Below are 26,998 nucleotides of genomic sequence, written 5' to 3'. Positions count from 1 at the left end.
AGTACCAGCTGTTTGAAGTGCTTACACTGAAGTGCACGGCCATCCTATCTTATCTCAGTGTTGTGCTCAGCTGCAGAGATTGAAAGGAGCTGTAACCCAAGGCCAGTGAGCGTTTTGTTCCCCAGAGGTGATGTTAACAAATAGTTGCAAATGGAAAGCATTTCCAGCATTCTTTGTACATGTAGCTGAATGCCTCTTGCTTGTGTCTGCAGCTTTTAGTGGTTTGTGGCATGTTACAGTGCAGGATTTTGAAACAGGATCTTACTACTAAGACAAGGAAGCTTCTTTCTTTTTTCTTTTATTGTTTGTGCATGAAAAACTGTTATCAATTTACATGTTTCTTTAAGCCTTAGAAGAGAATGGTTTCAATTTCTTTTAAACATGATAGTGAGTCCGTGTTCATCAGTGTTGGCATCAGAAACTTTTGTCTTTGGAGCTGGGTTTGTTTTTTCCTTTCATTTTTTCCTGTCTAAAGCAATAATACAGAGTAAGTGATAATGAAATATTTATTCTAGGGCTTTCATTTGTAAGATAAAAACAAGCTTGAATCAGGAAAGACATTTACCAGAAGGATTGATCAGAGGGCCCATTTTGTCCACACATGAAGTGTTTAACTTTGAGAAGAGCATGCCACCAGTGTAACAGCCTATAAAAAGCTGTGCTAGCCAAAGGCTAGGCTAGCCTGAGTTCTTGCTCCTTGAGTTTGGTCTTTAAGAAGTGCTTATGAATGTCTGTGAATAGAAGAAGTGGCACGAGTAAGCCTGGCCATCGGATTTCTTTGAGTTAGAGGCTGTACCTGTCTTCATGTTTTCTAGTCATTGGTGGATCTATTCTTTCTTAATCTGTGTAATCCATTTTGGATCTGTTTAGGCTTCTCGTCTGCCTCTCCCAATTCTTGCTGCAGTGAGTTAGACAAATTAGTTTTGCCTCGCATGAAGATGCATCCCTTTGTTTGTTTAAACTTGCTGCTTTAATACCTCTTACGTTATGAGAAATAGTGACTAATTGGCTGCTCACTTTCTCCACATCACTCAGGACTGTGCTCTCCTGCAGTTGTCTTTTCCAAGTTACAACAGTCAGGAGCATGGAATTCACCAGCACTGATCTTGAAATGTTGATTTAAGGGCACAGAGCCAGAAAATTTCCTAAAATCTGTAACAGTGCTTGCATATCTCTGGTTCCTAGCTGGCCTGGTTTTGGAGGTAGAGCCGAAATTAGCACCAGACTTCACCAGCACTCAGCGCTGTCTGTGAATTAGAAGGGTGGCCTTTCTCGTAATTGGAGTAAATGCAGTGGCACTGGGTGTTGTTGCTGTTGTTGTTTTTATAACCTGAAGTGCCTTTTGCTCAGAAGGATAGCAAAGCCTTTTAGAAACTGGCAGACAGCAGGTACGGGTCAACTGTACTGTAAACAGGAGGTACCATGTTCCTGCCTCTCCGGAGTTCCACAGGTGTGTTACTGCAGGCCTCTGCAGAAGTACAGTAACTTTGGTTCTAGCCTGAAGTATTTCCTTAAACTTTAGGTGGAACTGTTACTCAAAACTGAATTCCTAGCAGTCTGAGGACTCATAGCTCCATATACTTGTTTTCTTTCCTAACAGTATGTTCTGCAGTCCTTGTGAAGGGCCGTGCCCCAAAATTTGTGAGGACGGGAAAACGAAGACCATTGACTCTGTCACATCAGCACAAATGTTGCAGGGATGCACGATTCTCAAGGGGAATTTGCTGATTAACATCCGTCGTGGAAGTAAGTGATTGCCCTGTCTTTATGAACCTCTGATAAGGCTGCTTTTAATATTTTCCTTTTGTCAGCATAATGGTAGAAACATTAAAAACTCCGTGAACTCTTTGCTTTCCATCCCATAGCAATGCTCCTGTTTGGTTTGGCCCACTGTAGCACCATTCTCCAACATCCTAATGGAATAGGTAGTTGACTACCAACTATGAAGTAGGGAAAGCTGGTATTTTTTATTTTTATTTTTATTTTTATTTTGGAAAGGCAGAGAGCTAGGATTAGGCAGAGAGATGAGCAATAGTCCCCAAGGAATAGTAAAGGCCTGAGAAGGTGGAAAAGTGGAAAAGCCTTGCATGTGGGTAAATAAACAAGAGTTCTCTGCAAGTAGGGCATGGCCCTGTGAGACAGGGAATAGCCTCAGTTTGTAAAGCAAGGTGTGGTGTCTTGCTAAAACATGTAATCAACAGCTCTGAAAACTCATGTGGAGCCTAGCACGGCGCCTCTGGATGGTTGTTGTTGGTGAGCTGGCCATCTGGGCTGCATGTCTTGAACAAGCTCAGATTCAATTTGTCAGGTGATTCATCAGCCAGGGAAGTGTTGACAGTTGATGAGTTTTAAAAACAAATAAAAGAAAAACCAAACCAACACAAAAAATGTGAAAAACATTGTTAGTTTTTGTTGGAAACGTGTCTCCCTGTGGAAGGTGCTTTTTGGTTTCATGAATATGGTTGAAGGACTCAGATACATATGATTCCCTTCCTCTTGCTGAATAAAACCGTGGTTTAGAAACAGCAGTGTGTGGATTATTTCACTCATGGTCCCATTGCTGCCAGTGAATTCTTCAGTATGAGAGATTTTCAAGTTAGCTGGAGCAAGGTGGGAGAGGAGAGTTATTTAAATATTATCTAAGAGTGCTGAAGAGCATCTACTTCGTCCCAGCCCATTTGGTGCTGGAACCAGCCACTGGTATTTGAACTTCCCGGTGATGTGGTAAGACCTCAATTTATGATAGCAGACACACCCCACAGCAGCATCTCCCATCCCAAGTGCTTCTTAAAAACGTCCCCTTAGAACTGCAGCATAACTCAGCAGCATGATGACAGGAGGCAAGGACTGCAGACCTTGAGCCTGCTGCGGTGTTGCAGACCTAGGAAAGGACAGTACAGGTCCTAGGGAGAGGGCAAAACTGCAGAGCGGAGCTTGCTCTGAAGAGGTTTTAACAACTTATTAGGGAAAATCACCTTCAGCAGGCTGCATGGAACATGTTCCATGGCATGAGGACATCCTCATGGCTTTGTGTTTGTTTCATAGAGTTCCCAGTTTTGTAGCCAAAGCTTTTTAAGTCACTGAAATAAGTGTTTTATGCTGCCCTGGAGACCAGTAGAGTACCTCTAGGTCCTTATCTTCAGTCTTTCTCGCCATTTTCTGTTGGAGCTTTCTAAGTCTTGCTCTGGAGCTGAAGAGCAATTCCAGTCATATGGATGTGTACATTTACACGTGGGTCTTTTGAGCCAGCATTCTGGCAGGGCAGAATACTTGGTGCTGGCTTCAGAGCACAATATCCATGGAAAAAAACAGGTATCCTGTTAGGAAAAGGTGAGAGTGGTTTTCCAGCGTTGCTCTGTCTTTCTTTTGTTCTTTCAACAGTCTGTCTGTGCAGGTAACTGCCACTGTAGGAGGAATACTACTACTCTTGTTTGCGCTTGTTGCTTTTGAAAATGTTTTCTTTTAATGAACTGATAGGTAGAATACTGATTAAAGCTATGAATTCTGGAATAATAGAGCTATATTTTTCTTAATACAGATAACATCGCTTCAGAACTGGAGAATTTTATGGGTCTGATTGAGACAGTAACAGGGTACGTGAAGATTCGCCATTCCCATGCATTAGTCTCCCTGTCTTTCTTGAAGAACCTGCGGTATATTCTGGGAGAGGAGCAAGTGGACGGGTAAGTGTTCAGATATTTGTAGATGCAATTTTATTTCAGCAGAAAGCCACAGACTAATTCTCCTAACGAACATTCATGTACCATTTATAGAAGCTTCTCTTCCACTAATAAGCAGTGCTTTTCTCCCAGTGAACACCACTGCACAGCCTTTGCTTGTTTGGATTACTGTCCAAGCCAGCATATTAAATTGAGCATATTAGGAGTATTTTCATGGTAAGTTTGCTGTTGCTTTTCACTTTAGCAAGCACCTTTTCTAGGGAGATTCTTCACATTGATCAAGAGTTCACTTTTTTTCTTTTTTGCTCTATTTCATTGAGAAAGGAGCAGCTTCAAAAACAATTGAATTTCTTCACAATTTGTTACTGTTGGCTTTTAGCAGAGTTTTATGGAGAATGTCAGCCGAAAGGAAATCTGAACTTCACTAACCAGGGTGTGCAATTGGAAGCGACCAGACTAGTGTGAAATAGTTTTCAAGTTGCAGTTGTTTCCTTAAAATACTAACACTAAATTATCTATCAAGCAGAAAATAGCTTGGTCAGGAAGAGTAAAGTTGATCCCCTGAAATGGTTGCTGTGGGTTATTCTGCTGCTGTAACGTATATATAATGTGTGATACTTCTGGTACTTCACACTCTAACTCCTGTTTTCCCATGATGGTAGTTGGAGGCAGAGACAACAGATTTTATCTCCTCAGAACTTGCAGCACTGAGGTGTGCTGATGTTCCTTCAGCAAACGGACTTGCTCATTCTCTTGCGAATCAAGTAGCAGTCCAAGTTTCAAATGGTATTCTGTGGGAGAAGTAAGTCTCCGTCAGTAATGAGAGTGCTATTAAATGAAGAATTTTGGGAAACCGTATAGGAAAAGGTGGTGGGAAGGTCATGGGAAAGGTTGCTTGTGTCTGATTTATCTGCCCCGACAGGATGAAGTTACAGCATGAGGGATTCATCGCAACCTCCCTCTTTCTCTCAGGCTAGTCTTTGGTCAGCCTTAAATTCTTCAAATTCCACCATCTGACAGAGCAAGTTAAAGGGCAGCTCTTCATCCTGCACTTGAAAAGCACACTGTCTTTTTCAGTAAGAACATTGGCTCTATGGAAAAGCTTGTTTCTAATTGCAAATCCTGGAGGCTTTTCACTTTGCCGAGCACAAGGCTCATTCAGCCCCTTTGGATGTGGTGTGCTCTAGCAGATACTCCAATTAGACGTTTGTCTTTTCTTCTGTACCTCTCGCTCCCTCTCTCTCTTGTGCTCCTTAAATTTGAGTTCAGCTTTGGGTTTTAAGTAGTCATTATGTTTCTGGTACCTTGTATGTTGGCAAGCAGAGCTGATAGGAAGAGAAGTGGCAGGTTTTTAAATCTGATTCCCAAACAGAAAAGGAAGTGGTGCAGCTTTGAAGAGGAAAATGAGGCTGAGTGGGATTACCTGAGCTAAATTTTGCCCGTGCTAGGAAATGACTGCAGTTACATGCCTCTTTCGCTTTCTGTGGAAGATGCCTAGCATAATTTAGGCATTACCGCAACCTAAATAACATTTCCAAAAATATTTAGATGAAAGTAGATACCTGGCAAGAAGGAAGTGAGCTTGAACAAGTACTTTGGCATAGATATGAACAACAGGGAATGGATCTTAACCTGGGAAGTACTGGTCTGCTTGAACAGTAGTTGTTTATGCCAATGTTGCCTTGGGGGGTGAGAAAGGTTAAATTAAGAACCATTACTGTAGTTGTTCATTATATGACTGTCCCCCGCTGCACCATCACTTTTTTATTGAACGGGACTGAAAAAACAGTGCTTCGATATTTCTTCCTTATTCAGTTACTGGTGCCGGCCTCGTTTGTCACAGAACATGAGAAGCTTAGAGGGAATTTAATTTCTTAGTTGTTTCCAGGGTATTCATTACCTCTTTGGAACAACGCATCAGTAGTGAATGTGCTCCCACTCCAAGAAAATAATTCCCCTTTACAAATTAGGAAGCTGAAACGGAGACGTGCTGGAAGGGTCTCGGTGTCCACTGTAGGATTTTGATTCCTGGTCTGGTGCTCTCTGCCTGGCCATTCTTTGCTGGGGTGCTGCATGCTCGTTCCCATCTCCGATGTCAGCCACCCCGCGAGTGGCAGCACGTCTCCCAGTGTCTCCAGTCTGCGTACCTGGAAAACGAACAATTGTTGGACTTCAGGAGCAAGCAGTGAGATGATTGCCAAGGCATGACTGTTCTCTGCTGTGCTGTTGTGTACACGTTGGCTCTGTTCTCATCAGACCCTCATCAGTGATCAGGGTCACGCTGTGCTATAGGTGTGGGACGTGTACCAAGTTCAAAGGCAGCTGCTCAGCCAGTGTTTTGTATGTGTAAAGTGATAAGGGTTTTCCTTTTTGCTCATCTCATACTAGTTGGTGTTCCAGCTCTCCAGTGGGATTTCTTTCTTTCCCTTCATTGTAGCACTGAGATGGACAGCTTCTCTTCTGGATGTCCCACAGGTTGCTCGTCTTGGTCCAGGCTTGTCAGGCTCTGTCTGCTGTAAACCTGGCCTCCTGTAGCCGGCTCACCCACTGCAGTTACTAGTCCTCTGCCAGTTGTTCCCTTTTTAGTGCAAGTCACTTGCCTTCACAGATCATGCACTGCCTCTTGTTTGTTTTTTTTAGCAGCAAACTTACTTGTTCATTACCCCTTTCAGGAACTTTTTGTATCATTAATGCAAGCTGTGGAAGGGGGATAAAGGGTGACTGAAAGCTTGTTTCAACACTTACTGCCCCTATCTCCTTTTGGGGTGGATGTAGTGTTCCGCATCGCTGCTTTACGATGCGTGCATGTGGACAGATGGAGAATTGCGTGCAAATACGGAGCGTGGAGCAGGTTTTTAATGTATGCAGTCAATAATTAAGTAGCTATGGGTGCTCTGCAGTTGGGAATACACGTCCTGTTGTGGGAATGCTCGCCTGGGGGTGTGCATGGGTTATGCAGGTTGCCTTGAGGCTTTTTTATGGCACAGCGTGAGACAGCTGTGCTTCCTGCTCCTGTTCAGAGGTTTAGCCTGTCCTTCAGGCCATGCTCTCCAGTCATTCACGTAGACACAGTCTCTAGGGTTTGACTGGCAGTGCTTTGTTTTCCTACACTGAATCTTCTATTCTTTCCATCCTATCTTCCTTGGCTTCCCTATTTTTTCCACAGCTGCTGGAGCCAAAGTCTGATATAATCTTTATTTATAACTTTATTTATAACCTAAGCCCTAAGTGCACTCCTGTTGCCCTCTGTTCCACCTTCCGAGCCACGCAGCATTGCACATCTCCTGTGACTGGCACTGGATATAGCATTCCAAGTGTGGTTTCCCTGGTGCTTTGATTGGTGCCAGAATAACTTCCCCTAATTTATACTTTCAGAGTATATAGGAACTCTTAGGACTTGTTTGCCTTCCCCGACTGCTGCTCAAACTTGTGCTTTAAAAGCTTTAAAGCTTTAAAAGTATGATCCACAGAAATTCAGGCTGTGGCCCACTCAGTGTGCAGTTGTGTGAAGCACCAGTGTGTGTTTCATTTGCCCTGTTTATTCGACTCTCTTGAAAGCTTAGCCGCATTGCTTTAATACAAGAATTATCTTTAGTGTTTAAAGCATAATTGCCACAGTTGTGAGCAGGAGACAAGCTAGGCTGTTATTAAATATTGAAGATGGTTTCAGTAGTCGTGGAGCTACACCTCTGTTTATTGCATTAAATCCAAGTCCGGCTTTTTGGGTCTTTGCTGAAAAGCTTAGTTGCCATCGCTTAATCACTCACGCTAATTATAGTGAAGTGTCATCTTTTCAGTAGCACACAAAGAGCTGCAGGGATTTTAGTCATCTGTAACAAAGTAATAGGTGTCTGAAATAAACACGCTTTTTGGTGCTATCTGTTGAATCCCACATGCGGTGTAGCATCATCGTTCTCTCCTGGCAAGAGGCATTTAACACCTATATCTACGTGCTCCCTTTTCGACTGTGTTAGTCACCAGAGCACATTCTTCTCAGCTTCTGACTGCAGTGGTACCAGGTGTATCAACTTCGTTAGTAATCACGTCATGGATGTTTAGGGGACACTCAGAAATAGGATAAACCACTTCCCTTTCATGTTGTTCTGAAAACACACTGAGCGTTTTGGTATGTTACAAGAAACTGCAACTGTGCAGAAACTGTGTGCTGTGCAGATTGCAGCCAGAATGCAGTTTTCATGTCAGGTTGTCTGAGGAAGGAATTAATGCTGGATTGTATTTGAAACAGTGGAAGGAAAACAATAAATGAGTGGTCAGCTTCTTGTGAGCCCCATGGTTTGTCTGCCACGTTACCCTGACAGTAACTCTCTAGTTAAAATGATGCACAGAAAGTGTAGTTTTAACTACACACTGCAAGTGTTGAGAGGGACTTGCCAGTGCAAAATGCTTTACACAGATTGCAAGTACTTATTGTGCTAGTAATGGATTTTGTGTTGATACAGTTCTGGGGGTAGGGCTTCCAACAGAATAACAAACGCTGCCGTGATAGGTTGTTTTGATACAGGCTCATCAGCTACGCAACCCTGTAACTCATTTCCCGATTGTGCATTCCTGGTCCTGCTATCTGAAAATGTGTTTTTGCAGGTGTTGTCTTACTGCTGATGTAGAGCCTCTTCCCTTGTTTTTGCTGCACCTGTTTTTTTTTTGTTTGTTTTTGTTTTTCATTCAGCACAGTCAAGTGGCACCAGGAATTCCTGTACGATAGGATTTACTCACACAACTTTGCATTTGATGTCTGTGGAAATAAAGCATGTTCATATTATTCCACTGCTGTGCCTAGGGAGTGGGCTCAGCGCATGCTGCTGCCGCCTGTGTTATTAGTTCTGGACTTTGAAGTGTGGATCCTGCACTGTGCAGTCCATGCAACTGTTCACTGTCAGGTTTTGATGTATAGGCGCAACTGTACTTGGCACAACGTAGGAAATCTTTATTGGGCCAAAAGGTAAACTAAGACACAGAGGCAAGGAAGCCTCGCTATGCAAACTCTTACAGTTGCTTTTGTAAACATAAGCAAGACAGCTGTGTTCACTATTTTGTCATCAGGACTGCAGCATGCTTTTCCTCCCGTGAGGTATACGCAGTTACTGCTTCCCATTTGCCACAAAATGGAAAATCTGTTGTAGAGATCTGCTGTCCAGAGGACGCGAATTTACATTCTTTCTAGTAGCTTCCATATTTATTCATTATTAAAACACGTTGGAATGGGCTTTACACAGTGTGGTGTCAGCTTTGGAGTCCCGTGGAAGTCATTGCCCTGCCCTCTGACTGAAGTGAGCATTCAGGGAAAACTTGCTCCATGGGAGAGGAGAAAATGGTTTATTCTGCTGAATAGCAATGTAAAGTAATGAGAGGAAATAAAGTCTTTTAAAGTTTGCTTTTATTAAGCTATTCTTGGTGGGAATTGGCTATGAATTAAAACTAATATTTTTCCTTCAAAAACTTCCTTCTAGGAATTATTCTTTTTATGTGCTCGATAACCACAATCTTCAGCAGCTGTGGGACTGGAACCATCATAACTTGACGATCAAGGAGGGGAAAATGTACTTTGCATTTAATCCTAAACTGTGTGTTTCTGAGATCTACCGTATGGAGGAAGTTTCGGGAACCAAAGGGCGACAGAGCAAAGGAGATATAAACCCAAGGAACAATGGGGAGAGAGCCTCTTGTAAGTTCAAACAGCCACCCACACCACATGGCCATGTTACTGACTGGTGCAACATGTAGAGGTTAGACAGAACAGTGGGCTTTCTGTAACAAGTGTTTGAAGAAAACTACTTTCAGAATCACATTTTTTTGTTTGTTTGTTTTTATTTTTATTTTTTTTGTGTGTCTGCAGCTTCCTATAACGATAGGAACATACTTGGGATATGAGAAATAAAATCTTGGCTTTGGTATAGCCAACGAAGAACAGTTTTTTCTGTTTCCTTTGCAGATTTACATCATTGTTGGTATTTTCCTTGCTCAGATACCTACTCTTTCTTGATATTAAGGAGGCTGCTGAAATAACAACTCCACAGACTCCAAAATAAAGCATTTACATTACATTAAAGCTTCTTTTCAGCTCTGGTCAAATATCGCATCTTGTTGTTAGAAATGCTTGTTGTAAACCCAGTTTCCTTTGCTTTATTTTCAAATTATTTGCTTTTGATTTGAGAATTGTTTTTAGTGTTCTACAGTATGCCTAAACTTCAATGTCTCTCCATTTAATTTTGGATTCTGCAGTGGACAAAATTACTTGAAAGTCCTCTGTAGACTTTGGTCATCTTCACATCAGGTGTCCAGGTGTAACCAACACATTTAAAAGCAGTCTCTCATGAGGAATTAAGAATTAAGAAGACAGAACACTTACAAATTGGACCTCAGACTCTTAGAACTGACAGTGCATTTTTCTTTGGTCTATTTGTGGTGTTCTTGGAGCTGAGTAAATTAAAATGTATCTTGTGTATAAGTCAAGTCCCCTTGTTCGGGATGGTGTTTACAAAACTAGGACATGTACTCTGCTGAATGTCTCTTTAGGCGTGATGCATAAACGCAGATGGCATAGATCCTTGTTGTAAGCACACTCCATTCTTTGCACATTCAATAGAGTAAAGGCTTGCAGTCCTGGAGGAGTTACAGACACACAGCCAGTCCTTACTACCACTGAGGCTAGTGCCAGCCGCTGCCTGTTTTTTAAAAAAAAAACATTACAGAAAGCTTTCTGACTCCGAGAAGGGGAAAAGAATCAACAAAAGCTAAACTGCCTTTGAAAAGATAGCACCAATAGTGCCAGTGTACGAGGGTGAAACGTCCTTTATTTTTTCAGAGGCGTCTATGGAACATTCAAAACTCACAGTTGACACTTAGAACACTATTTCTTCATCCAAGAATTAAGTTTTAAAAATGCTATTTTGTTTTGGATTGGAAAACCCAGTCAGTTGGTAGTAGGAAGCTCTTCGTTTCCAAGCTGGCAGCTTTCATTCAGCTCTGTTCAGTAGAGGAGCTGGAAGCTGCTGCCATCCATTGGCTGTGCAGTATATGAACTGAGTTTTGGAGGTCTTGGTCCAGCCTGCAATGAGTAGGAATGTCAACTCCTTTATCCTTTCCATCTTGTCCATTCTTGAGAAAAAACAGATTGTAATCATCAAAAATTGTCTTGGAAAGTGAGAACAGAGTGGCCAGGTACTGCCGGTACATTGGGGTTGGCTGATCAATTTAGTGCTACTAAACCAGTCCTGTGAATATACAGGACTTCCATTTCTCACTCAGGGGGAGTCTGAAGTAGTTGTCAGGAGTTCTCTGGTGATACATTAAAAGAAAATGTTCTTCAGCAAAAAAAAAAAAAAGGCAACAAACAGGTAGCTCTAACATACGCTATAATGATTGCCAAGGATGGTACTTACACTTAAGCACTCAAATCTATATTGAATGAATATGAAACGAGGATGAAAAACTCAGGAAGGAGGAGTTAGCGTATTGTGGTATCATAGGCACTACTGGAAAGGCAAATTAGCTAAAACTGACATGTAAGAAAGAACAAAAACTACCAGGCGATGCAGTGCTAACTCTGCCCTGTGATGTCCTTCTGTCTTGCAGGCGAGAGCCACATTCTGCGTTTTGTTTCCAACACTACACTGAAGAATCGGATTAAACTAACGTGGGAACGGTATCGCCCTCCAGATTACAGAGATCTCATTAGCTTCACTGTTTACTACAAAGAAGCGTGAGTAGATGTCTTCAGAGACTAATGGAGACAGTAAAGGGATGGTAGACAATTTTATTCTGACTGCTGTTTTGCTGAGAACAGTTAGTCAGCTAAGTTGTTCAGGTAGTTCCTATTTCATGCAGTTTACGTATTTCATCCTGTTTATAAATTGCATCTTCCAAGTCCTGCTTTCATTCAAAGGCTTTTCTTGATGGAGAAAAAGCCCCATTTAAAACGAGGATTGTTTTGACTGAAGACTACAACTGGGTTCCAAATCCATTTGGTAGTTTCAAATTTGAAAAAATGAGATGAATGACTTGGGTATTCTCAGGGCACTACTCTGGAGCTTTCTGTAAGTCATGTTGTTATGTCTAATGAGATCTTTTACTTCTCGAGTCATAGTACTAAGAGGGTGTCACAAATCAGCAGTAGTACCGTGATGACTTATCGTACTTGGGGTTTAGGGTTATTTAGGTTATCCAGCCTCAGTAGTTTTCTGCATTAGAGTCTCTTGATAATGAAGCAGCACAGTTGCTGGAGAAAGCATCATTTCTAGGGATGTTTATCTGCCTCTGCATATGCTTGTATGATCTCAGATTTAAAGTAGAGACAAAATACAAATGAGTATGGTACTTGTACAAGTAGTTTGGAGGGGTGAAAGGTAGGTTCAAAACAATGGTAATGACATACGGAGGAGCAAGGCTGTGAGAGACAGAAACAGAACTAGTTAGAGTCCAGTATTGATTGAAAAAGACTATCGTTGTGATGGTGCACAGTGATGCAGTAAACTTAGTGCTGATGAGTTTATAGTATATAACAAGCAAGAACAGCAGTTGCACAAGCGTTGCGTTTCTTGCACGAGTATTGCAATTTGTGAAAAGCAGAATTACATGCCTATGTAAGCATGTTGCTCTTGGGTAGAAACAAAAGGAAGAAAGCCTGTTGGACTGGTCAAGGCCAGTCATGGAAGTCGGAGATCCTTATAGTAAAAATATGGCCACTGCCAGTAAGTATTTTAAGTTGCTTCTGTTTCATGTATGCTTAGGTGAAGTCTAAATATGTCTGAAGTTTTTCACTGTTTCTGATAACAAAAGACAAATCCTGTATGAGTATTTCTGTGCAGGACCTTGCCTTACTGCTAGTGACTAAAGATAAGACCTGCAGCTAAAGCCGAACTTTGAGTTTTGTAGTGCTTGGAAATAAAAAGATTTTATTCATTGTATTTTGCTGTTGAAAACAAGTGATCTTTATTTATTTAATTGAGCAGTGTTGAAGCGAGGTGCTCCCATAAATGTGTGACAATTTTAGGAGCAAGTAAATATTTTGTACATGTTTTTTCTTTGAATATTTCAGGCCATTTAAAAATGTGACGGAGTACGATGGTCAAGATGCATGTGGCTCCAATAGCTGGAACATGGTTGATGTTGACCTGCCACCAAACAAAGAGAACAACCCTGGAATTTTACTGCAGGGATTGAAACCTTGGACTCAGTATGCCATCTATGTCAAGGCTGTTACCCTCACAATGATGGAAAACCATCATATTCATGGAGCAAAAAGTGAAATAGTTTATATACGAACCAATGCTGCTGGTAAGTTCCTGGCCTCTTGGCCAATAGGTTGATAACACTGCAGGCATGCTCATTACATTACTGTGCAAGTTCAGAAACAGAATTTTTGGGCAGATGTATGCAATGCTAGAAAAAGTCAATAATTTTAAAAGCGGCATTAAAAATTGTATGAAGGTTTTCTGATACCTTAGGGTATCAGGCTTTGTCCCACTGGTGAAGGTAAATTTTAATGCAGTTTCGGTTTGGACTGTACATGGTTACAGTTGAACCCTTCATAACCATCGTTAGTGGGGCATAAATATGGGAAATCTTTTCTTTAAGACGGGATGGTGGTTTTTGTTGCTGTTTATTAGGATTCACTGTGAATGCTTGCATGCAAATACACTGTAGAACACTGGGTTTAAAATGCCTTCATTTTCTTTTTTTTCCTTTTTTTTTTTTTTTTCCCAGTGCCATCCATTCCCTTGGATGTTATTTCAGCATCCAACTCCTCTTCCCAACTGATTGTGAAATGGAATCCTCCCTCTCTTCCCAATGGCAATCTCTCGTACTATATTGTGCGATGGCAGCAGCAACCTCAGGACAGTTATCTTTACAGACACAATTACTGCTCCAAAGGTAGGAAAACTAAACGCAGTTGTGTTGAAATGCCCAGGACTCTTACCTGCTAGGGCACATTGTTAACAAGCGCCAAAGCCTGTGCCCTGCTTCACAATGCTTTTGTGAATAGCAGCAAGTACAAAGGGATGGGTGTATTGTTGCCATGTTCATAACAGGGAGAGGGAAAGAAATAAGATGCCTCTGTTCTCTTCAGATAAAGTCCCAATTCGAAGATACGCTGATGGGACCATTGATACAGAAGAAGCTACTGAACCCACCAAGCCAGAGGGCTGTGGGGGAGAAAAAGGACCTTGTTGTGCTTGTCCCAAGACAGAGGCAGAGAAGCAAGCTGAGAAGGAGGAAGCAGAGTACCGGAAGGTCTTTGAGAACTTCCTTCACAACTCCATCTTTGTCCCCAGGTAAAGAACTTTGGCTAATAATTGCCTTTTTTTAAAAAAAAAAAAAACAAAAAACAAAACAAACAAAAAAAAACATTTCCTGGAGCTAAGGTTTCCTGAATGAAGGAGCATATGTAGATAACACCTGGAACATACACACATTGCCTTTCCATTTGTGTGAGACAATCAGTGCTCTTCTTACTTGGTGCTTTCTCTTAGTCACTAATTTTTACCCTACTCTCTCAATTTTACCTAATAATAAGGCTTCTTAGCTATATTGTTCAAGGACTTCAATGGTGGTTTCTTTTCAGAGTCAAGAGTCACTTAAGCAGCTCTTTGTCTATAAGGGTCTCAGAGATGAGCAACATGTGTCAGACAAAGGATTTTAAATGAGATCTTTCTCTAAATAGCCATTTAAGTGCTTATGTTCCTAATCAGAAGATTTATTTGCCTTTGAAATTGTGTTCACCTTGCAGAATTGAAACTGGTATGCCTTCACTGCACTAATTGCAGAGGGCATATTGGTTTCCTGGGCCTATCCTGAAGAGAAATAGTAAATAGACTCTTCCATAATAAATACTACTGCATACTCGTTCGGTGGAATAGTAACGCATCATAGAGTGGATACTACTGAATTACTTGCTGATTTTGATCCTTGAGTTTCTAATTTATCCTTTATGTAAGCTGGTCTTACTTCAGATAATTGGATCCTGGAACCAAGCACAGTGTGTAGCTGTTAGGTTACAGTCTGTAAGCAATCGCATTTCACTCATGCATGCTACCTCATCGTCTCTGTTGGCAGGTAAAGTTTATGGTGAAGTCCTGTGTTTGAGAGCTCTCAAGTGTGGCTCTGTTGCTTATTAGAACTAGGTTATATCACTCTCAATCATGATTTTTTGGACCTTTATTTAAGGCTCTTTTGGATTGACCTGTTTGGGTTTGGGATTATGTGTATAGTGCTTCTTAGCTTTGTCCAAAAAAACAGGAACTAAATACTGTCTCGCTTTGGAAGTGTTAAATGTATCTGAGCTGTGTTTGATTCATGTTTAGTGTTGATGGTTGAACTTGTGCAGTATTTCCCTGCAGGTGGTAAGAACCAGCAGCAAGGGTGAGGTACAGAGAAGTAGCAGCCTCCGTGACTAGCCAGGGTGTAATTCCAAGAGCAATGTGAGATTTTATAAATGTGATCTCATTTTGGACTTCTTGAAATTGCAGAGCAAAGAGTTTTGAAAGGCAAATTTAAGGTGTAAACTACCTGAAATTCTGTCATACCAGCTTTTACAAAATACATCCTTTTTATGTCAGCACAGCTTGAACATTTAAATAGTATTGTCATTTATTTTCTTCCAAATTGTCTTGCATTCCCCAAAACAAAAAGAAAATCACAGAACCTTGAGCTCAGGAACAAATAAACTGATCAGTTCACAAAGGATTTCCTGAAAGCTTGACAGTTTCCCCTTTTGCTTAACTTACTGTCATAAGGGTGTGTTTTGTAACAAGGGCAGATAAGGTGTAATGCTCAGAAATAGCTGCATAGCTAAGCAACTTTAAAGAGACTGTATGTCAGGGAAATTAGAGATTATGAGCCACTGAAATGTCTCTATGGGACAAATCTAAGCAGCTTGTTACTTGCTGATGTCAATTTTTATTTTTATTTTTCATTCCCAAGGGAGAAGTTAGTTAATGTGTTAATGCAAGCCTCAATAGTAGTATTTGTTTCCAGCATTGTACCTGTCTTCAGGATATTATGAACAAAATGCAACATGTAATACAGCATGAAAATATTCAACTGTGTGGTTTTAAGGTTGTTTAAAATGACTGTTGATCTAATCTTGTGTGCAGTTTCTGGATGACCCCATATCTATTACTGTAGTCATGAGGTAGATTTCAAGCATTACGGCTATGGTTAGTCTTCGGCAGACACTCCTGACCACAGGAGGACAAGTTATTCTTCATGTTTGGTTCTCTAACGAGCAGGATAAGATGGATGCTGTTTATAATGGAAAGTATATGAGAATTAATGTCAAAATTGGCATTGAATTTAAGAACAGTTAGCTTTTATGTTACATGGCTTATATTTTTTTTCTTTCCAATGTCAATTTGATTTTATTTTTACATACTGTTGTTCCCTTCAGTATCTCTTGCATTTTTCTTCCTTCCTCTCTTTCAGTAGATGAACTTTCATATGTTTATCTCTAGACTTTTCCTTATTTTCTTAGATGCTTGCTTTTTTGTTTTTATCTGTGCCTTTCACCAAAGCAGGAAACTGCTTGACACAAAAGCAATGATGTCAAATGTCTTAACGTTTTAATCATGTTTGCTATGTGGCCTTTTCTTGTCTTCATTTATTTTTGTGCTGTGGTTTATATGGCAACTGAGAGTGTCGAAATGACTACTTGAAACAGTAAAAGAATTTTGAAAAAACTGTAGTGAAATCCTAAAAAATAAAAATTCATCCAGTCTCTGCCAGAAGATTTCAAAACCAAGTCAGCCTTTTCTGGCTTGCTCTGCAACATGCTGCTTTGTGGCTGAGTGTGGTAAGACAGTGTATTTGATGGTGTATTAACTTCTCCTGTTGCATCAGCTTTTTGCTGTTGTGTGTTTTGGGCAGGCCTTACTCACCTGATCTGCAACTCACTCTAGTACATATGTATTAGATTTCACCCTCGTTGATAACCACTGCGCTGATCAGGTGCTAAGTGGGCACTGGCTAAGTGATTGCAGGCGGGATAGGATTCAAGCTAAAAATGTTTTTGTGACCAGTGTCACTCTTCTTTATTTTTTACTTCAATTCCCCTGTTGTGTTACTTTCCAGGTGTGAGCAGTCCAGCTGACTTTAGTGACAAGGAGAGCAGGAGGTAGAAAAGCCAGCTTGCCCATGCAGTCAGTGCTTTGGTGCAAAACAGATGTGGATCTGACACAAGACCAAGTGACATGTCTGTTATGTAGCGATCATGTGTTGGTTAGCTCATACCAGCCAAATGTTTATAGAGTATTTTTATATTGATGTTTGCACCGACACTCAGGCCTGTCCATTATAGCAGTTTCTTAGACTTGGGACAGTAGCAGCGTTGCTGTAAATCCTCAGGTCTAATTCAGTTCTTAAATGTCATAAGGCTGCCTGTAAGGTAAAGCAAAGTTACTTGGTGACATCCTTGCTGTGCACGATATTAGTGCTGTGTTTTCTCATACAGGGAGGTTGTTCCTTTGCAGAGATTTTGTTAAGGTGTGAGAATTAGAGATACAAATTGCTGTGTATTGGTGGTTGTTAACTTCCATGGTTTTCAGCTGCCGTCCAAGGTTTCTTTTCTCAGTGCAATGCATTTAGTGTTCTACCCTAAATTGTGTTCTACACGTTGCAACTGCAAAGAAATAAGTTAAACCTATTGAGAGTTAGCTTTGCTAATCAAGCAAACTTCAGAGAAGTGTTTTTCCCTAACCTTTTAAACCTCTAACATCTGATTTTTATTTTAAGCTTCAATGTTACTATCATTAAATACAGATCCAGTTTGCTTATTAAATAACAGTGAAGCTCTTCTTGCTATTCAGTTTATTGTGCCAGCACCAGGGTGGTCAGAAATTTGCACATTTATCTTGAGGCTTGATGTGAGCCTCGGAATTTAGATTGTTTTCCAACCAAGAGAGAGAGCAGTAGGATGTGCTGACATGCTGCAGGTTCAGCTTAACAGAAAGCTTTCTTCTTGTTTTGCAGTTCCCTTTGTTTAGCTATTTTCTTAAAAGCATAGTTAGCTATTCTACTGTTGTATTTTTTTCCTCCCGCACTTACTCTGGAGCTAGAGGAAAAATCAGTTTTCTCTTACAACGTGTTTTTTCTGTATGTCTGTTTGCTCCACAGACCTGATCGGAAGCGGAGGGACGTGTTTCGAATTGCAAATGCCACTTTGGCCACTCGAAACAGGAACACGACTGGGACAGATCACTTCACCAATGTTTCTGACGCGGAGGAGAGTGAGGTGGAATACCCGTTCTTCGAGACCAAAGTGGATGGCAAGGAGAGAACTGTCATCTCCCATCTCCAGCCTTTTACTCTTTACCGCATTGATATTCACAGCTGCAACCATGAAGCTGACACACTTGGCTGCAGTGCTTCCAACTTTGTCTTTGCAAGAACCATGCCTTCAGGTACGCTCTCACAAGTATAATGCTTTATTTTATTTTCCAGGGACAGATCAATCTCAGAAGGGACAAATCCTCCAAAAGCAGTTAGGAAAGCATTGGAGTTTAATGTAAACATGGAATGTAAGAAGATAAATTGGAACTGTATAAAACTTTGTTACAGTAGTTTAATGACCTTCTCTGGTCTCTCCTGTGTACTGATTCATCTGAATTAATTTTTTTCTGTGATCTGGGGAAGTGCAGATGTGCCTTCAGTACCTACATGGTTATGAGAGAATCAGTTTCCCAGCTGTGTAGATGAGAGCCACAGACACGATGGCTTTAAAGGTTTTATTCCTCGGTTCCCTGTGCGCTGAATAGAGATGGGAACATTTCCCTGCTCATGTTTAGTTTTGCTATGCTCATGCTGAACTGTTTACAGATGTTAGAGTTTTGCTGGTGGGAATACTTGCCAAATGTTTCTTCTGTCACAGAATGACCAAGCATTTGTCCAGTCTGGAAACAGGAGCAGTACTGTATTGCATTGTGCCCAATCACGGGCATCTAGAATATTTCAAATAAGAGACATTGAATGTTCTACTCGTGTTTGGGACTTATACAGATTGCACTTCTGAGAAGAATAGAGATGATTTGAGTGTAAGCTCATATGCATCCAGCGAAGAGCTTCTGACTCCAGCAGATGTCTGGGAATATTTGATGCAGAGTGGTAGCAATTTTGCTTTGTTTCTGTCATAATGCAGATTCAGCTGTGTCAGTAAAAAAGCAAAAAGTGTTGCCTATTTCAAGGAAATTAGGAAATCTGTGAGTTGGGGGAAAAGGAAAAAAGCATTCCTAGTTTTTAGTGTGTGACTCTGAAAATTTAAAACTAAATAATTTTCTTCTAAACTCAGCCACTACATCTTTGGAAAAGTAGCTTTTTTTTTTTTTTCTTTGAAGCTGTCTTCACACTCCTGTTAGGATTTGAGTAAAAATCATGAAATCGTCAAGAATGAAAATGATTAGGGATAAAGCAATTGCTGAATTACTGATGGGACTGTATTTTAAACTGTGACAAGTTTCATGAGCTTGCCTACAGCAAAGCGATGTTGATGGGGCAGATTTTACTGTCTTTGCAGCCATTTGCAAACAGGCTGTTGTTTACAGCCATTTGGTGGGAATAGCTGTGTCTACATGGTTTTGGTGTAGCGGAAGGTTTGGAAGGAACAACCAGGTGCTGATAAACTGTTCTTTATCACACATACAAAGCACAGTTACTAAAACAGCACCAATATACTTTGTGAAGCTGTAACATGCTGCAGTTTCTGGCAATCAGCAGTTCAGGCAATACTCATCTCTCCAACAAGCCTCTGGCAACTGCGTTTTCTTCTCTGGATCTTCAAATAGCACTTAACACAATGCTTTGATACCTAAAGAACAGTATGAACCTTTTGTTTTGTTTTTTATCCCCATCAATTGTTCTATAAGTTCCTGTTTAAGCAGTAGGTGTTCTTCTCACATCACTTGTAAATATTTTACAGAGGGAGCAGATAACATTCCAGGAACAGTAGCATGGGAAGCAAAAGAAGAAAACACCGTCTACCTGAGGTGGTTAGAGCCCACCAATCCCAATGGGCTGATACTAATGTATGAAATCAAATATGGGCAGCATGGAGAGGTGAGGATCTGATATATCTCTGTTCAGAATTAATTGTTTGTAACTCTAATATGTGTTTTGTACTTTGATCTTGTCACATCTGACTAGCTAAGCAAGGTTGGGCTAAGTGTATTTTCAGTCTTGGAGAACCCAGGTTTGAGTACCACTGTAGTACGTTTTCATTGCTTTGACTTTGTATGTTGCAAAAGACATAGTGTTACATGAAGAGATTTGGTGACTTAAAGCTAACATCATCATGTTTGAGCTTGCTGAGGCTCATATAGCACTTTATGATATAGAGGGTGACTTAGCAGCTAGTCTGCTGTCCAAGTTACTCTTCGTGGTACCCTGTTTTTGCTCACAGGGTTGCCTGCAGTTTCTAAACAAGAATTTGAAATAAGTTCAAATTTGGGACCTTTATTATGCTTCAAAAAACTACAAAATGTAACTCAAAACTGAGGAAGTGGAATCTAATGTTGAGGTATATTTAATCTTTAAAATTAATAGCTTAAGGATTTTTTTGTTAATTTTTTTAACTTGCAGTACAGTGCAGGCTGTAACACAGAGCTTGGAGATCCACTACTACTGAGAAAGTTACCTTGCTGACTTCCACCTGCAATGTCATCTTTAAAATGTACCTGTTTCTGTATTCTTAAGTAACTTTTTGCATGGTGTTTATGGTAGTGGTCTTCATTCAGACATTTGTAGATAACTCAGACTTAAATCATTGAATAGCGTTTGATTGAATCCCCTTTTACATGTGGGCCAACTGAGACACAAAATGGGATCTTAACGGGCTTCTGTGGGCTGCTACAGACCAGCGATAGAAATGGTGACTTCAAACACCTGGCTCCAACCAACATCTCATTCCTTTGTTTTCTTTCATGAGTTTCTGGATTTCATGTATCTCTTTAAGCTGTTGGAAGAAAAAAAATAGAAGATGGGGCTTTTAATTATAAAGATGAGCTTATCTTGCAGCTACATCGTCTTCTCAAGAAGGAGGAATGTGAAGATACTAACATGGACTGCAAATTGCTTTTGTCTTTCAGGAGAAGCGGGAATGTGTTTCCAGACAGGAATACAAGAAGCTCGGGGGAGCTAAACTAACTCATCTGAACCCCGGAAACTATTCTGCTAGAGTTCAGGCCACTTCGTTAGCTGGAAATGGGTCATGGACCGAGCCAGTCTCTTTCTATGTACAACCCAAATGTAAGACAACTGTTTGTAGGCTGTGTCAGACTGGGGCACTTTTTAATAATTCTTAGAGTATACATTTGTAATTGTATGAGCCTCTTGGCTGTGCTCTGAATACTCTTATTGCTGATTTTTTGGGGGAATTCATCTGTTCCATTTTTTGGTAAGTGTTGGCAAGCAGGAGGTGTATTGGAGACGTGATCCTTTTTTTCATAGATTGTATGCATGTAAGAGGTGCAATCAGGTGATGGGTGCGTAGAACACACTACTGTGGCTCCCTGGGGTGCCCAACTCACAGTTGGGAATGCAGTGTTAGAAGTACCAATGTGGAGCTGAGTTGTACAAAACCTGGGGCAATTACACAAACCTCCTTTCAATTTCAAAGTGCTGTAAGAAACAGATCATCTGTTAAGATTTTGGCTGTCAGGTTTTTTTTAAATATCAATATGCTTTTTCATATGACTTGTTCAGAGTGACATTTTAATGAAGGTAACACTGATGAAAGGGTCCTGACTATGGGGTGATTTAGATTTTGGAAGAATAGCACTCTGCAGGGTATACAGAGACCCTCTCAAGAACTTCCGTGTTTAGTTGAAGAGCACTTGTATCCACAGAAAACTGGAACTTTGTCATTTTATTCATTCTTGTTTTTCTAATTCCTGGCATTTGATGAACTTGAGGTAAAGATCAGCGTGAATATATTCTGAAGTACAAGAAATTGCAAGGTGAACAAAAGGTGGAGGAAAAGAAAGGTTAATATGCAAGCGAACAATTGCGTATTGTTCCCTGAGGAATGTAAGTCCTTAAGCATAACATGTGAAACCAAACTCCAGACAGACACTGTTCTGTACAAAATTAATGCTTTTCAGTGTCTGTTTTCTTGTTCCACTCATCTGCAGTCAGGGAGTGTTTCTGAGTACATTTTTCCACATCAGACAAGAAAATGAGTACTTTGATTTCTCTCCTGTATGGAAATCCACTGAGTGGGTTTTGAATGTTTCTTTGTCAATGGAGATTTTATAGAAACCCTGATACAGTTGTTTTCTTGTTGGTTGCAGCAGCAAACTATGGAAACTTCCTGCATTTGATAATTGTGCTTCCCATTGCTTTCCTGCTCATCATTGGGGGTTTACTAATAATGCTGTACGTCTTTAACAAGAAGAGGTGAGTTGTTTATGCCTGTGGTTAATGCTGAACTGCAAAAGGGGCCTGATTAGTTTCAAGTCTGTATCTGTGCAGCAAGTTAGAAATAAGAAGTGAAATGGCATTCAGGGCACTTGAGAAGCTAAAGAAGATTCTGCCTTATTGGTGTGTAGAAGGAGGTGGTCTAGAGTTACCAGCGAGAATCTGCCTGCTGCTTGAGATATGAAGAGGCTTTTTATTACAGTATCACATTTGAAAGGGAAGAGGAAAGGTTGTCAGGAACATATCCACTGGGACAATGATGACAGACACTGAGCCTTTATAATCAGAAGCTTTGAAATATGGGTTGCTCTATAAATCATGAAAACTTAGTTCAAGTCAGGTTAATTTGATTCCTTGCAAATTCTGAAGGTTTTTTGAAGTCTCTACATCCACTTAAAAATTATGTGCTGGACAGAGCAGTCTTGGGGGACTGCTCAATTGATTTGTTTTCCTTAGTTTTATCTCTTTATAACTAGTGCTTTTTTATTTAATTGAAATACATAATGAGAACTTAATAGAAGTTGGTGCAAATGTTCAGGCTTGCAACTTTTTAGGTATTGAGCTTTTTTATTACTCTCATATAAATTATGCTCGTTGAATATCCAATTATTTCCAGCTCTAATTCATTTGTGTACAGACTATAGTACCAATTCTCCTCAAGCACTCCGGAAAGGGCTTTGCATCTAGTGAAGTAAAGTACCTGCCTGACCTTCCCATGAGCTTTCTGGGCTTGACTGCCTGATAACTCATCCTTCTTTAAACTGTTGTTCTAGCACACAAAACTGTTTTCTCTTTGGTTTTCTGAGGTCTGATTAATAACTTGATTTGTACAGCCTGCCTTCTGCACGAGCTCTCACAATGCTGAAAAAAAGTCTGACTCTGAAAATCACCCCAGTAAAATTGAGGGAGAAGGATGAGGGTAAAGTAAAATAACAGAAGCAATTTATAAAGTAGTTCAATGGAATTCCAAATAAAAACAATCTTGTTCTTTGCCAGGTCACTTCTCTCTCGCAGTAGAGCAGGTGATTAATGCTCTCAGCCACAAGTCTCCTGGATGTATCACCATGCAGCTGCCTTTCTTAAAGGAAGTTTGCCTAGCAGCTAGAAGTACTTTGTGTTTACACTTCTGTAGTGCTGGTATAGAGACTACTGCAGGTTTCCTGGGAAAACTCTTCTGGGCTGTTCTTCTCATTGATTATACGTGGTAGAATAAGAACTTGATTTGTCCCCTTTCTCTGAAAAGCTCTCCACATACAGTAAACAATATTTTGTGGTTGAGCAAACAGTGGAAAAGCTGTAGAAGAAGCAGTCTGAAATTTACTTAAGTTTAAAGATTAATAAGGAAAAAAAAATATTTCAACAGGAACAGTGACAGACTGGGCAATGGGGTACTTTATGCTTCTGTGAACCCCGAGTACTTCAGTGCTTCAGACGGTAAGTGTGGCCATGTGCTTTTGATGCATTTACTTTTATATGCTCTGTTCATGTCAGACTTTGGAAAGTATGAAATTTTTGTAAAGGGATGTAGTAAAACCTCCTTCTCTTTTTATTTAATTAGCACATCCATAGTTAATCCATCATCAATCATATGTAAATGTTACCTGTCTATTGAATCAGAGGTATTTTGAAATTTCTCCTGTATTTTATTCAGCTGAAATGAATTTGGCTAGGTTAGTTTTCTTTTCAGAGTATTGTCTACTTATCTGGTGATTTTGTTGCTATAATGAAAGAAGAATTCATGAATTCATCGTCTTTCACATTTGCCCTTTTAAGCTTTTTCTGACCTCCTGGAATAAACTCACTGCTTGTTTCCGTGTGTTTCTCATGTGGAAAATAGTAACGTTCACCAATTAAAGAAAAAGTCTCCTCACTTCACTTCCCACCCCTATAAAACTCTCTCCAAATGTGAAAAGTTGTTGGAAAGGGGAAAGGCAATACTGTGAGCTTCCAGCCATATCACATGCAGTAATTCCAGGTTAAAAAGAGCAGGGATGTTCAATGTAAGCTATACTTTTAATATATAGAGTATGGCTAAACCAGTTGTTCTGGAACTGACAAAAAAATCTTTTTAACCTTGTTTCAGATTCTAATTCTTTCGTTTCCTACTATTTTCTATGGAGATGCAATGTGAATAATGTTCTTTAATAAGATAAGAGAAGAACTCGCCAGAAATGGTGGCTAATGGGCCCTTTAACTGGTTAGCTAGTAAATTGGAAAGTTTTGCTAAAAATAGAAGTTCTTGTTGCCTCAAAATTAGATTGTTTGCCACTTGTAGCAAAAAAATGACTCCTTCATCCTTTATTCCACTTTGAGCAAAGAAACAAAAGCATCTAATGTGTCCATTGAAAGCTTGAGAGAAAAAGTATAAGAAGAGATTCTTGCATAGTCTGAACCATCTCTTGAGAGTGGGGGTGCTGGCTGGGAGCTAGCTCGGTACTTTATTACCCGGTAGATTAGATGACAGGTTTGTATGACCGGCAACGAGACTGAGAAAATCCAACAGTGCTTAGTGATTTGGAAGATGGTGCAGATAATTTTCAGCGGGACAATGGAGAAAGTGTCCAGTGCCAAATAAAAACCAAGAGCTAAAGAGCTGATTTCAGGATGATTAAGTTTTATGGTTCATTAGGATTGTTTGGTTTTAATTTCTTGTTTGTATGCAAGTCTCAGTAAGTCTGCCAGGATTCTGGACCTTGGAAAGATGAAATTTATTTTACCTGATCTGGAACAAGATTAAATTCCTTAAAACCATCGGGGAAGGAAGAAAAAAACAAAACAGAAAATACCACCATCACCACCACCCCAAAAACTAAATAACAAAACAGAAAAACCACCACATTGTTCCTAGAACTGTGTGTTTTGTTTTGTTTTGTTTTGATGTTTTTCTCTCTGTATATCTGTATTATTTTCCTGCACTTCACTATTGCAGGAGGGCATTAGCAGACATACCCTACTGTAGATAAATCTCCTTGCCAGGTCCCATGCTGGCTGACCCTGGGCAGTAGCAGGAGCTGAATGACCCCGGAATCCCGGTATCCTTGGCTCAGCATCTCCAGAAAGCTCGTGGCTGTGGAAAGGAGAGCCCTGGAATCCCAGCTTTCTGGTTAAATGAGTTGCTTGGAAAAAAATAATAATAATAAATAAAGGCAGTTAGGTTCCCACTGGGAACCTATTTGCTAAATAATTTTTTTTCCAACGTAGAGGTATGGGCGTATTTAACAAGCATGTGCCCATACTGTGCAGATTATTTATTTGCAGAGCTCTTCAAGCACAGGAGGAAATCAGAACATGAGAAGAATTTGCTTGAGGCATCAGTGCTGTAGTTTATGGGTTAGTTTGGTGCTGCTGCATTAGACGTTTTGCCAAAATGATGTTTCCAAAAGCCCCCTGGAGGCTAATGGGTTTAGCTAGAGTGGGAGCTGACTTTCTTTTACTATTGTTTCTTGGGGCAGCACCATTATAGTTAAAGATCTGTTGATGTTTATGCTATAATCCTCTATTTTTGCATCCTGTCATTTCACCCATGCATGTGACACAACTGTACCCTTCTTTGGTGACTGATGGGCAGCAGCATCAGTGACTACTGAGAGCTCAGATGTCTTCTTGCCTGAGGCAGTCATCCCTCCTAGCAGTTACCTTCTGAGGTCTCTCTTCTGCCTCAGATCAAAGACTTGCAGCAGCAGCGAGTTCTGCCTTTACTGGTGCAGCAGCGGGTGTGCAAGTAAGCAGAATAGCTTCATGCAAAGAAGCTATTAGATCAGAGAATCTCTTTCCCTTTAGTCATCAAATCAATCAGTTAATAGAGAATACAGCGGACGCTTAACTGATACAGGTGGTCAAGTATGTTTGATGCTGCCTTGGAAGAACTAGAAAACTGAGGGTCCCGAGAAAAGCTCAAGCCTCAAGTACTGAATGAAGGTTCTTGCCACCTGGGTGTAGTGCATTGAAGTTCCTTATTTCTGCTCTTTTATGCTAGTACCATAGTGAGGCCCCTTCAAGTCCATCTACTCATTTCTTTAAGATTTATTTCTGTGCCAAATACCTGCCTAGCTCTGTACGAGAAAGATTGGGATATATGCACATATCTTGCAAGTTCTCAGCGTTAACGTCTTTTGTTGCTTAGAGTAAAACTGTTTGGGCAGTTGGTATCGTAAAGCCACGAGTGATCCCACTGCTTTTAGAAACGGAACATGATGGCCTGTTCTCTCTCTCTCCCCACAGTGTACGTTCCAGACGAGTGGGAGGTGCCTCGCGAGAAGATCACCATGTGTCGGGAGCTTGGGCAGGGCTCCTTTGGGATGGTGTATGAGGGGATAGCCAAGGGAGTGGTGAAGGATGAGCCAGAGACCAGGGTGGCCATCAAAACTGTCAATGAGTCTGCAAGCATGCGTGAGAGGATAGAGTTCTTAAATGAGGCCTCAGTAATGAAGGAGTTCAATTGTCACCATGTGGTAAGTCATGAAAATGTAATAAGGCTGTGATTTATATGGCTGGGATGGTTTACTGGCAGGAGAGTGCTTGGGGCACGTCTTCACTGACTGAAGTGGGGACTTGGGATTCTAGCTTCAGTTCTGCAGCATTAGGATGTTGTTAAACAGGAGTCAGAGTGAAAACAAGTCTACTTGCAGACCTCTCCCACAGGGTCGTGGGTGCTGAGGGCTCCATATCAACATGAATAAACAATTACTGCAGTTCAGTTAGCTGTATTTGTAGCTGAGCGTTTGTTATTGCCCTTGCAGGTTCGGTTGCTTGGTGTTGTTTCTCAGGGCCAGCCTACCCTAGTTATCATGGAGCTGATGACACGTGGGGACCTCAAAAGTTATCTGAGATCGTTGAGGCCAGACACAGAGGTGAGTCATGAGCTGTTGGATGTTTTTTTCCTTCTGTTAGAATCATCC

At 40.6% G+C, this 26,998-nt stretch overlaps 1 protein-coding gene across 2 annotated transcripts in view; it reads left to right on the top strand.

Annotated features, from left to right (window-relative positions):
- The window catches only part of IGF1R (insulin like growth factor 1 receptor), a 172,398-nt gene that overhangs the window by 130,071 nt on the left and 15,329 nt on the right, over positions 1-26,998 (top strand). The window contains exons 4-17 of one of the 2 annotated variants that reach the window (XM_035336180.1): positions 1,601-1,746; positions 3,539-3,683; positions 9,149-9,363; positions 11,274-11,400; positions 12,736-12,974; positions 13,404-13,571; positions 13,768-13,972; positions 17,808-18,094; positions 19,606-19,742; positions 20,771-20,930; positions 21,977-22,079; positions 23,464-23,534; positions 26,322-26,551; positions 26,840-26,950. In XM_035336180.1, coding sequence (XP_035192071.1) covers positions 1,601-1,746; positions 3,539-3,683; positions 9,149-9,363; positions 11,274-11,400; positions 12,736-12,974; positions 13,404-13,571; positions 13,768-13,972; positions 17,808-18,094; positions 19,606-19,742; positions 20,771-20,930; positions 21,977-22,079; positions 23,464-23,534; positions 26,322-26,551; positions 26,840-26,950 — 2,344 coding nt within the window. Of the gene's footprint in view, positions 1-1,600; positions 1,747-3,538; positions 3,684-9,148; positions 9,364-11,273; positions 11,401-12,735; positions 12,975-13,403; positions 13,572-13,767; positions 13,973-17,807; positions 18,095-19,605; positions 19,743-20,770; positions 20,931-21,973; positions 22,080-23,463; positions 23,535-26,321; positions 26,552-26,839; positions 26,951-26,998 lie in introns of both variants that reach the window. The other variant, XM_035336178.1, reaches the window with a different exon arrangement.

This window comes from Oxyura jamaicensis, chromosome 10, assembly GCF_011077185.1.
Source record: "Oxyura jamaicensis isolate SHBP4307 breed ruddy duck chromosome 10, BPBGC_Ojam_1.0, whole genome shotgun sequence".
NCBI classification, from domain to species: domain Eukaryota; kingdom Metazoa; phylum Chordata; class Aves; order Anseriformes; family Anatidae; genus Oxyura; species Oxyura jamaicensis.
The sequence above is the reverse complement of the archived record's forward strand: the minus strand, read 5'-3'. Positions and strand labels throughout refer to the sequence as shown.